The 12,544-nt window shown below is 40.2% G+C and overlaps 1 protein-coding gene across 1 annotated transcript; it reads right to left on the bottom strand.

Annotated features, from left to right (window-relative positions):
• Positions 1-4,200: 4,200 nt before the first annotated feature.
• Positions 4,201-11,122, bottom strand: LOC144661781 (uncharacterized). The gene is made up of 3 exons (XM_078522608.1): positions 9,863-11,122; positions 9,300-9,539; positions 4,201-5,774 (listed from the first exon to the last, which is right to left on the bottom strand). The coding sequence occupies exons 1-3, from the start codon at positions 10,975-10,977 to the stop codon at positions 5,294-5,296; spliced, it is 1,836 nt and encodes a 611-aa protein (XP_078378734.1). The 5' UTR covers positions 10,978-11,122; the 3' UTR covers positions 4,201-5,293.
• Positions 11,123-12,544: the final 1,422 nt, after the last annotated feature.

Below are 12,544 nucleotides of genomic sequence, written 5' to 3'. Positions count from 1 at the left end.
AGAATTAACTTTCTATACAAACTCCTGCTCAGCTAATTAGTATTCATTAACTTTTGATACAGATCTGTACTGAATCAAATAACAATACTTTGCATTCAATTTATCGTTTTCATTTCACAAGTAGAATAAAATATTCGCATCCGATCTGCCGTTTATATTGGCTTAACTATCGGCTCGCCATTGTAAACGCCCATACAGATCTCCCGCTCATATTTTATTTACTACTTGTAAACTTTTCCGCTATTGTAACAGTTGATTAACAGTACACCACTAAAGGAACGGTGGACGCTATGTTTAACTTGATTTCCAACTGCGGAGCACACTGCCGTGACGAACTTGTGCTCATCACCTTCTTTAAAGGGAGGTTTAATGATGCCTGAAAATTGATAAGATCTGCAGTAAAACAAGAGAAAGAATGACCACTATATATAAATACAAGTTAGTACGAGACGTTTTGACGCCAGTGTTTCTTTTCAAGGTTAGTTTCTTTCAAATCGACCAAGAGCAAGACAACTGAGGCATTTTACCGATTTGCGCCTGTTTCGCATTAATATTTCGTCATCATTTAGTTTTAACTTGGCCACGTTTGTGGAATTTAATTTACGGTAACTGGCAATGCAAGTCCATCTCCCCTTCACGTCACGTGAAAATGATCGGGAGTTAAGATCTTCTCCATCTAATTTTAACAACATGTTAAACGCAAAATAAAATTATTCGATATTTTACACAGTTTAAAATATTTTTTAATTGTCTTTTCTTAGTATCTACTTATTTTGAGTTCACAAATTAATATGGATTTCCAAGCTATGGTTCTGACACATTAATAAAATTCTATCTATCTATCTATCGATGGTCAGTTGGTCACTAAATTCGGGAAGGAACGTATTTTAAAAGATTAAGCGGGAATCCTAGCTACGTTATTGTATACAGCGGAATACTGATTTCTCGACAAATCGAGATTGGGTCATCACAACGGTGCGAGGCTGCGAGGCGTACGATCCATTACCGTTAGCCTAAATAGCACTCCGGTTAGCCTACAGTTAGCTTAGGTAGCTTGCAGTTAGTCTTTTCACTTGGAGTAGGGATTTCTGCCTCGCATGCCTCGCTGTCTCTTCTCGCATGCCTCGCTGTCTCGTCTCGCATGCCTCGCTGACTTGCCTCGCACGTCTCGCACGCCACGCACGCCTCGCACGCCTTGCTGCCTCGCACATTTGTAAGACTCTTGAGATTCCACTGTATTATTAATATGTAATGAGGTGAGCATTTTGAAACATCTATTCACATTCATAATTATGACACGGAATTCAGAAGTGCGTGGATTACATAACTTCGTTTGTTTATAGATAGTTGCCTTAGGTAATGCTTTATCACCACGTGCACAATCGCCGTATTTAAAGATCACTTTGCTTAGTTTCGGGGCATTTCGAAAGAGATACGCAAGCCAGGAAGTCCGGGCGAATTTTCGACCCTCCCACCTCCCCTTCGGCGACGTAATACACAGCTAGAGTGCTTTCTCACCCAGTCGCTCATTGCCGCGGCCACAATCTTTTCCCATATCTTATCCACGGTGGACAATGAGCGGCATAATCAATGAGTGAGAATGGTATACTATACAACTAATAAGACGTACGGACACCCAAGACAATCTGATTTTCTTAAAAGGATCTAAACAACCTGTTGAGTTACTATAAAACATTTGCTTAGGAACTGGTTCCAGTTAGTCCTTAAGTTGCTTAGCAAAATATGCATCTTCATTGCGCCATCCAGTTGTTACTATTCAGGGAGTCGTTGTAACTACTCGCTCTAGTTTTTGATTGGGTACTAAAAAGGGAAACACTTGTAATTGCCTGGACGAAGGTTAAAAAGAATACAACTTTCGTACCCCGAGTGGTTTATTTCACTGAACGTTTTCCAATGATATTCTCTCTCTAAGAAGTGAGTTTGGTATTTCATTGTTTGGTATTTCAACCGATTATTTGTCGAGTGGGGAATTTTGTCTTTTTATGAAGGTCAACATGAGAATGCAACTTGTGTTATAAGCTGAAACCATCCCTCAAAATGTTACTCAAAAAAGACGCCGTTGTCAAATTTTCCAAGGCATGTAATCTTGATCATCCCTTTCTTTTAAAAATACAATAAATACACGACGACTAAAAATAGAGCTACTATATTTTGATTACCTGCAAGGCGAGTATCTCATGTTTGAAATTCACATGAAAATAGTTATCAATAAACTGACCCACTCAAGTAAGAACATGTTTGCCTCTTGACCATTTTAATACCGAATGTTTTTTGTAGCAATATTTAAATACAGCATCGGATTAATGAAAAAGGTTCATGTTACTGTGATATGTTTACGGAGAGAAGTCAATGAACAGGGCTAAAATGTTTAACCAAGACCGCATTAACCGGCTTTGCTGTAAATTTAAACCTGCTGACCTAATTTCGAAGGGAATAACTTATTGGCGCTGAGAATTGCAGCTATCAACTATTATTTAATCGACTTATTTTAGAACTAACTTATATGTCGTGTAAGTTTAAAAATTACGGAAAGACCACAGAGCGACCAGATTGACAACCTACAATCCCGGCCGAAAGGGTTGAGACACTGCTAATTTTCACCAATTTTGGTACTACAGCTCATGTTTGTCAATCCCCCTCTCCCCTATTTCAATGTTGTCAATGTTGTCGTTTTATGAAAACTAAGCCTGGTGAATTGCAAACCCCATAAAACAACATTGAGTGGGGGGAGAGGGGGATAACATGTTTTTCACAAGCTTGCCAGTCAAGACATTCGCGAAAAATCTGTGAAATGCGTTTGTCTCAACTGGTTCCGTCCGGGATTGTAGCCCTAACCCTACGGTAAGGGTTAGAGTTCAGGGTTTGGTAGACCTCAGCCCCGTCTGTGATCAAGGACTTTCTAGACTGTATTAAAATGGAGGTTTTAAAAATAGTATTGCCTGCTAGCAAAGACGTAGAAAATAATCAAACCGAGTTATTCTAAATACTGAGTAGATGCAAAGAGAGGAAATAAATTGCAGTGAAAACTTGAAATGATTTGTTTAATCTTGACTTACCAGCTAAAACAAGCTTTTTAGATTGACCGATATGGTGTTACCAACTATAAATTTACTCAATGAATTGGCTGTTAAGTCTTCCAGGCGCTGTATTTTGATGTTGTTACTTTAAAGAAGAGTCAGACAGTCCTCCATAAGCAAACTGATGGGCTTATATATTGAACCATCATAAATTGGTTGCAGCTCCCGGGGACTGTAACTGTGTGAGACAGTTCTCTACTAGTACATTGAAGCCCAATTGATGGGCTATATGACCTTAAACGTATAGGCGCTTTTACTTCCTGCCTGAAAGAGAATACTCTGTTTTACCATGCCTTTGCATAGATGCCACATGGCTTGTGTGTATAGCAAAAACCCGCATATAACGACCTTAAACTTAAGAACCTGGTAACATTTCCATTTATACCCCCTTTATATAATGACCTGTTTTCCCCTAAAATCAAAATCAAGATCGTATTTCACAGAATGCATTTAGGTTTAAAATTATTATCTAATCTTAAAACAGAGTACGTATTATGTTTAGACTGAAGTCAGTAAGGCATGATTACATCCACATTTAGCGTAAACCGATAATAGTACCAATATTCTTCCAGAAACAAAAATCAAAAACAAATATGAGAACCTTTTTAACAACCTAAATAGCCTAAAATCCCAGTAAAAGCGATAAATATAAAAATCTGTTTAGGCTTACTTTGAAAATTGCAGGTGCTTATTATGTATATTTTTACTGTATTGTATTGTAAATATCCTGGCCTTGTGACTGGCTGTTGCAAATTTGAAACTGAGTCAGTCAGTTTTCCGTCAGCAAACTGATTACAGTAGGGCGAAGAAAAACAGACACTAGACAAAAAATTAACTTAGTTGAATATACAGTTAAAATATACACATTTGCCCGATATTTCGGTTGGAAAAACAGGCCTTTTATAGGGCGGCTACAAAGGAAATGAATCATGTCATTATAACGCCATGCTGGCCTGACAGTTCCGATATACTTATTCGGCGCGCGTTTTCACAAAAGGCACTGAGGAACGTTGTTTAAAAATAGATTTACCGTACGAGTGTAAATGTCACTGAATTGAGAATTAAACATTGTAAAGACGAATCACCTGTTACTGCTTATCTTTTGATTGGTCGCAAATGTATTTCATAACAGAAGAGGAAAACACTAAAGGGTATACATCCCCTTGACTCAAGAGTAATCTGTTGGTCACGTGCTGTAACCCGGGATGAACCCGATCGGGACTCATTTCTCGCATTATTTTGTTTCGGTCGTGACATTAGCATACATTTTTAACTTCTATAATGTCAAACCGTAATTTTGAAACACACAAAAAAATCTTGCTGAAACTTTTAATTCTGGATTTGCGTTACTCGACTTAACTTCAAACAATCGGGCCCTGAGCTGTTCTGCTTTAAAAAACAATTTAGGCTATTCATTTCTAGGTATTGTGAGGACGACATTCTTTGTAAAAACGGAAGCAAAATTAAAGGAAGAGGGCATTTGAAACAACGGTCAGATGAATGGGACATCCAAAAGAAAGAAAAGTCAAGCTTGACAGGTTGAAGTCGCTTTGTTTTCGAGGCTGTTGCATTCATTTCCTATCTAGCATATTTTGTACCATGTGTTTGTTCAAAAGGCCCATTCGTTAGTTCAAATACTACGATTTACACGCCCTAGCGGGCTTATAGTATCAAACATTTCCCTGATTCTGAGTCATAACGTTGTTTTCTTACGTATCGAGCATTAGATCTACTTGTTGTGGAGTAATGGTTGGGACCAGTCGAATTGGCTACATCGCCTTGGGACCTTTCAAACGCTTTAACTGGCTGTTGTAAATTTGAAACTTAATGAAAAAGGAGAAATCTATTTGTAGTGAGCACCTCAAGATCTGCTGCATTACCATGAGAATGTACAGGCGCTGTAATTGGCTGCTGCAACTTTGAAGCTGCAGGTAGGGCAGTGCTCTATTGGTGCTCAAATTTGTACTGAGGCTGCACGGATTGACTTTGTGTTCTTGAGCACTTCTCGGCACAGTTACTGGCTGATGCAAATTTGAAGCTGAGTAAGGCAGTGCTCTATTAGCCCTTAAACTTGCGCTGGGGCTACACGGATTGGTGTTGTGGTTTTCAGAACGTCTTGGGGCTGCTACTGGCTTCTTCAAATTGGAACCTGAATGGGGCTGTGCGCCATTGATACTGGGGCTTGTACTGAATCCCTATGAATTGGCTGTGATTTCGATTTGCTCCAGTGTGAAATACTTGAGAATATATTCCGGATAGAGCTGATCGCTATCAGAGATAACGAAGATTTTGGGATTACATTCGTTATCTACACACGAGTTGAACAGATCGCTTGCAGGATCTGAAGGGTCCTTCAGTGGTGGCCTTCGGTATGCAGGTCTCCCTTTGGTGTACGAGCCAACCAACACTCTGGCCAAGAACATAAACCTCGAACCATCGAAATCACTCTTGCTGTATGAATGGCTGTAAGAAGCGTTAGTGGCAAAGTAACTTCCTTCTCCGTACTTGGTGCCGTTCTTGCCACATACACGCCAATCAAAATTCTTTTTAGAAATGGCTTCTACCACCTCTGCACTGGTCCCGTGAAACAATCGTTTTTCGCTGTTTTGGATAATTTCACTCGCCATGCTTTGTGGGTCGTTCTGCTTCGCCAAGGCCACCATGTGATCTTTTTTCCTTTGAACAAATAATACAGTATTGTTTATCATTCAGTTTAACCCTATACAGACCGGGGGGTGGTTGGGGGGGGGGGGGTAGGGGTGCGCAAAGTGCCTGCGCTGACTTTGATTGCTAATATTTTTTTCAACATTCAACCAAATGCTGCCACATGATGCGAGTTTATCAAAAATGTATGTGTGAATAATTTGGTAGGATAAATTGTTGTGTCAGGAACTTGACGTTACCTTGGCAACGGCTTTTTGACAAGTATGTTTCCCCTAATTTGTAGTTTTTTTGTTCCTGTTGATGAAGATTAACTTTAATATTACTATTTTCACCTTTTAAGTTTTTTTTGCGTCGCTTCATTGATGTTGAATATTTTTCTGTAATTTTGGGCGGGTTTCTGACGTTTGGGAAAAATTTTGAAATCCAAGATAACGTCTGTTTTGATATCATGATGTGATTGTATCAGAACATAGAATTTTGGACCTACTATATATCTTCTAAGTTTCATTGTGATTGCTTAAATATTCTGGAAGTTACGGAGGGGGAGGGGGGGGGAAGCGATGAAGGGGGGGGGAGGAGGTTTAAAAGCCTGGTCTGAATAGGGTTAATCAGATAGCCGAGAAACCGTATTGACGGAAAACAATGACTGATAAAGAGCATGTTTACCCGTTTATAAGTAAATCTTATTCGACAGTATACATCAATCATTTACTCGAACTTCATTTGGCACCATAAGAAGAGAGGGAGGCGCGGTCGCCTAATGGGCCTGAAAGCTGGACCCCGGAACAAGGCGTCAGGGTCCCAGCCCTGGCTGATGTCAAAGTGTTCTGTGCTTGCGGGGCAACTCTCATAATGCCTCCCTCCACCAAGGGGCTTTAATAAGTACCGGCGAATTGCTGGTAGTATGTAAACCCTGCAATAGACCTTATTCGTATTCTCGGTATTGGACTGGAACTAGCTTGCAATGGAGGTTAATGCGGGTAATCTTTTCAAATACAAATGACATGAAGCTGTTTGAATGATATTCCCCCGTATGAGCCTCCGTTGCAAGCTTGTTCGAGTCCAATACGGAGAATACGAATATGGTCTATTGACTAGCATCCCATCCAGGGGTAGTAGAAATACTACCAGTCCCTTCATGCTACATAAACCAGGATAAGCTCCGGTGCCCGTGGAAAACTTTCGCCCCGTACAATCGTATTGTTATCATACAGAGTTAGCATGGGTAACATGCAACCACCTGCCTCGTTTTCAGGCCCGGTACATTTCGTCCGTAAAAAGTGGGAATAAAGGGAGATAATTAACTAAAAGCATCTAAAAGACAATAAAAAATTATTCAAAAAGAAAACACACAAACGTACGTCACACCTTGAACACTATTAAATCTTTAGTAATGACACGCAGCGCGCCCAAGAGCATAACATTATTCAGCATCGCAGAGTGGAACAACTTATTGCGACAATCTCCAAGAGAATACGTGCAAAAAAAAAACCGAAACGGCCATATCAGATATCGTATACATCATTTTATGGTATTTATGTCGTGCGTGAAACTAGCCGGCGTAGCAGGCGTAAAAAGGGCAAGGGGTAGTGGGAGGATTGAGGGAATTTAAAGGGGTAAAACTGAGTAGGCTGGGAGTGGGGGGGGGGGGGGGGGTGAGGAGAAGGAAAGGGAGCGCCTGCTCTAAAGACCCCAGTTGGTTCACTTCTGCGGGCGCAAAATTCCGATTGGTTAATCGGAAAATAGGACGGTTTGACGGGTTAGCGAAGGAACAAAACAAAAACGAAAATGGCAAGGGTCATCGGATAATTTGGCTAAACAACATTCGTATAAAAATGCTGAAATTGCAGTCAGGGATAGGCATAACAAAGTCTGTAAAAGGTTTGTCACTGACTGAAATGCTGAACGTTATATAACAACGTTCAAAAAACTAAAACAAGACGTTTCGACCGAACATCTTTGGTTTTCATCGGTTTTTAAAAGTTTTAAAAGCCGTAACGGCTTCATTTAACGTTTGACTGTTAAACCGTTAAATAAAGCCGTTACGGCTTTTAAGAGTTTTAAAAGCCTATGAAGACCGAAGACGTTCTATCAAAACGTCTTGTTTCAGGTTTTTGAAGGTTTTTTATATAACGTTCAGCATTTCATTTAGTGTCAAACCTTTTACAAACATTCGTATACATCAACGGTCTCTTCAAGAATCGAACACGGAGAAAAGGTCAGCCCTTTGCTTAATGCTTTAACGAAATCAGAAGCGCAGCACTTTCACACTTTGCATGCCGGATGCTATACCGCGACGATATTTAATTCATAGGATTTTAGAGTTCTAATCCAGCGATTTTTTTTGTCTTATTTGCCGTCGCAGTGATTCGCGACGGCCGAACGATTTATTGGGTGCGATGTCGTTAAGGTCAAAGCACATTGCATCTTGAACCGTTTAAGTCATGTTTAAACTGCCAACATTGTAGTAGCGGCCTACAATTTCAAGTGCAAGCATTTGAAATCCCTTTTTTCTTCAACTGGTCGTTTTGTCTCGTTTTAGCAGTCTTTCGTAGAGCGTTATATAATAAAACATTGATTTTGGTTTTTGTTGTTTTATTTATATCATATCCCGTAGAGCGCGTACCTGACGGTTGCGCGTTCTGTTTCTTATCAGTTATAGTGACAAACAATAGATTTTTGACAAATATAGTTGTTAAATAACGTCAGTGTGCAGTCTCGCTGCGTGACCTATCGCTTAATCCGATTACAGAAAAAAGTGGGCGGAAGTGCAAAAGAAGCGTCTATCTTTGCAGGCGTTCCTTTCCACTTCCGAAACCCCTTCCCCTCTCCCCTCCACACTTTCCCCCTTCCCTTTTTAGGCGATGACGTCAGTCAAGCCTTATGTCAGAGGCCTTGGGGCAATCTATACCACTTTCTGTCGCGATCGAACGATTAAGAGAACCAAATGGGACTGAAAACGCACTATAGGAATAAATGTTAAACGAACAGAGATCAAGTAAACAAGAAATCGCCGCGAAAACACGAAGCAAATACTTCTGGAAAGTTAGAAAAGCCTGATGTAAAGTATAAACGAAAGAGACAAATTTTATATTTGAGGAGTTGAACTGAATTCAGTCAACATCTCTACTTTAATTAATACAATGGGCCTGTGTTGTCGGTCTGTGTAAGCAATTACGAAACATCCCTTGACCTATGTCGCTCGCGAGAACTGTATCGTATATCGTTTTCCCGACGTCACGCTATAAGGAAACGCAACTTTGTTGAATAATCGTTCAACACAGAAGTCGTCAGCTATTTCTGTTAACGTTAATTTTTTGACAAATTTCCTAAAAAAATTTTTAAGATTCCCTTGGGAAACGTCGTCGCCTCTGTATGCGTTGCATGCCGTTTATTACGCCTGCTACACAGGCTAGCGTGAAACATGAAAATATAAAAATTTAAGACGTGGCAAAGGCACAACTATGACGGTTGAACAGGTGCAAAGATATGAAGCCAAGCTGCGAACTTTGATTTTTGGAACATTACTATATTTACCTGCAATAGGTCTCCCACAGGAACGGATTTTCTACTCGTTCAACACTGTCAATTATCTTGTCATCCTTCATTGTTTTCCTGAACAATGTCTCAACTTCTTTAAATTCACTGGAACCTGGCGCCACCTTGACACGAGTATAGCTTGTACCAGACGCCGTTGAAGACCAGTGAATTGGTTTTCTGTCATGTCTGAAACAGGGTCCTCCCACATTAGCGTCAGTAGATGAATCAGACAGAGATCTAAAAAAAATTAAACCTTAGCTATATTTCATATTTTCAGTTGTATTTTTTTAAGCTATCGCGATATTAATAAAGGAGCAGTTGAAAGTGTGTTACCTGACATTGATGGGGAAGAAAGAGGTGCACAAATTCATGTAAGTGCTTTGACCTGGAGACAAGTCCGCAATGAATTGTGCCAGGGATTACAAAATTATTGATAAGAGGAACACTTTTAAACAACAGGAATTGTTCTATTGTTCTATGGACCGGTGTTTAGGCATTGTGGGAGAAGAATTAAAGAGGCGCAAATACGCCGGTATTCCGGCGGACAGCGAACAACGTACCTGTTTTGTACTTGAACGTCCTTGCTACCCGTCATAATTTTGCCTGACCTCTTGGGTGCCTGTCCTTCGATATTTCTAGGCTGTTTCAATCTATCTCTTGTTGGTCCTGGTTCTTGACGGGTGAGTGCAACTGGCTTTAAAGTTTGCAACACTGGCCTGCTCTTGGAATCTTGCACAGTTAAGTTGCCTCTTGACCTGTACAACACTTTCGTCTGAGCGCTCCGCTCGAAATCAGTTTTACTCTCGCTTGGAAGCTTCAAACTTGGACCCTGGCCTTCAAGATCCCTCGTCTTCTGTTTGTCTGTCTGGTTCATCCTTGCTGCCCATTTCCCTGGTTCTGCACGATTTAGTAGTTTTGGAGTCGCCTTGAATTCTTTTGACATCAGATGACTCGCCACGGGCAACTTACTTGTCAGCATCGTTTCTTTACGGTATGATTGATATGAATCCTTGCTAGATTTACAGACTTTCGGCTCAACCGGACATAATATGTTGCAAAGCACAAAATCAATGGTTCTTTTTGATTTAAGCCATAAATGTAAGTTGTATCTTTCTAGAACCTTCTCGTTATGTTGATCTAGGAGATTGTGCGACATGCAGCATTCACAGTGTGTCTTGCGGATTACCGATGGACAGACGTGAAGATACGGACATGCTCTGGATTTGCATTCACTTTTAGAATATAAAAGGCAAACCCGAGGCAGGCTGAGAGCCACAATGTTTCTGATAAGTTGACTTGGGAAATTTTCAAGTCCAGCTTCTGTTGTATTTGTTCGGTTATCTTTGTCGTGAAAGTCGTGAGAACGGCCACATTTCCCGTCACAGTCTCCTTCAATAAAGCGTTTGCAAATATGCCATCGTGCACAATAATATACCTTCGGAGGATGAGATAAGCCTGTATCAAGGTATTGTAAACATATTTCCCTCCGTAAATCAATTCGATTACCAATTGGTTTCCCATCCTGATCTTTGAACAAGGCAAGTCGATCAGCGTGGGTTTCCAACCAATTCTTCACCTCAAGCTTTGTCTGGTCACTTGCCAAAGCATCTTCAGCATCGTCTCCAATACGACAAATACAATTGAACAGTTGCACTTTGGCATAATTTAGGGCCATTTTAAATTGGATGCGCAGCGGAGGTACAGCGTAGGCACAAACAACCACAAATAAACTTGTTCGGCTTATTCTCAGTTTGAGTCAAGATCACACGATAGGCCCAAAATTACGTTTTGCCGAACGAGCACGAGTTTCGCTGCATAGATGGATGTACAAATCGATTTAGATGGAGTCATAAAACATCACGTGAATACGATCGAACGACGTGTCATTTAATATTTTCGAATTGCCATTTAATCTTTTCTACGTCTACTCAAAGTCAATTCTCGGAATTTGCATCAGGGACCCCGACCCCATTGGACCGTGCCAAAACTTCCGGTATGGATTTCGGTTAAAATAATTAGTGCCTAATGTAACGCAAGGTGCTGTTACTCATCGCCATAACTGTAATAATAATAATAATAACAACTTTATTTAATGAGGGTTACACATTACAGTTAAAAACTGAAAAACCTGTGGCCCTCCCCTAGAATAAAAGTTAATACTACTACAAATATATTATCAATAAAAAATGAAAACAGATAAAATAGATAAAAACTAGATAAAAATACAAACAGTAATTTGGGTGTGACAGTATAAAAATTTAAAAATTATGACATGGGAAAGCTATCTAAGTCGGCATAACCTTCCTTAATAAAATTACTATAATTATGTTTAAAAGCCTTAATGCTAGTGCTAGTTCTAATATATATAGGCAAAGAGTTCCAACATTTAGTGGCTGAAACAAGAAAAGTTCTTCCACCTTCCGTTTCACGGTTATACCGAGGACAGCGTAAAGTAATATCACCATAGCGCGAGGTTCTGGTGGACATGTCATTGACACTTACAAGTCTGTTCCTTAAATACTCTGGGCATTGTCCATTTAGGCATTTGTAAATTAAGCATAGCTTATTAACAGTGATTTCATCATAAAAGGGCAACCAGTCTAGTCTCTTAAATAAACTTACAGTACGTTCATCTCTTGTTTTAACGCCTAGGATAACACGGGCAGCCCTTTTCTGGAGACGAAAAATTCTTCTTATGTTACTTTTAGATGTTGAACTCCAGACTGCTCCGCCGTACAGAAATATAGGCTTAATAGTTGCATTGTAGAAGAGTATGCGCTCGTTTAGAGGAAGATAATGTCTGATTGACCTAAGAACACCTAAACGCTTTGCTAGTTTCTTACATAAGTGATCGACATGTTCATTGAAACTTAGGTCTTGATCAACATGGACTCCAAGAAGCTTGTGGCTTGTGGTATTGTCTAAGGCTTCCCCGCTGCTGGTACAGACTTTCATCTCGTCGACACCGGTACTACCGATCTTAGTGCGTAGCCTACTCCCAGTTACAAACATAGACTTCGTCTTCTCGATATTTAGTTTGAAACGGTTATTTCTAGTCCAGTCCTCAAGCTCACGGGTGCTCTCACAGAGCCTGGAGCATAGACCAGAAGTATCAGTGTATGGCGAGGATGAGCTCATAGTTGTATCATCCGCAAAGATGTCGACTGTGGTTGGTTGTGGCACTCCCTCGGAAAGATCGTTTATGAATACCAGGAAGAGTAGTGGAGAGAGTACGGATCCCT

Source organism: Oculina patagonica, chromosome 1 (genome assembly GCF_052425735.1).
Source record: "Oculina patagonica isolate OP01 chromosome 1, crgOcupat, whole genome shotgun sequence".
Classification (NCBI taxonomy): domain Eukaryota; kingdom Metazoa; phylum Cnidaria; class Anthozoa; order Scleractinia; family Oculinidae; genus Oculina; species Oculina patagonica.
The sequence above is the reverse complement of the archived record's forward strand: the minus strand, read 5'-3'. Positions and strand labels throughout refer to the sequence as shown.

Coding starts and splice junctions, on each gene's coding strand:
- LOC144661781 (XM_078522608.1), bottom strand. CDS start 10,977: ATGGCCCTAAATTATGCCAAAGTGCAACTGTTCAATTGTATTTGTCGT. Junction 9,540..9,862: donor GACGTTCAAGTACAAAACAG/GTACGTTGTTCG, acceptor AATTTTTTTTAG/ATCTCTGTCTGATTCATCTA. Junction 5,775..9,299: donor CTGTGGGAGACCTATTGCAG/GTAAATATAGTA, acceptor ATTTGTTCAAAG/GAAAAAAGATCACATGGTGG.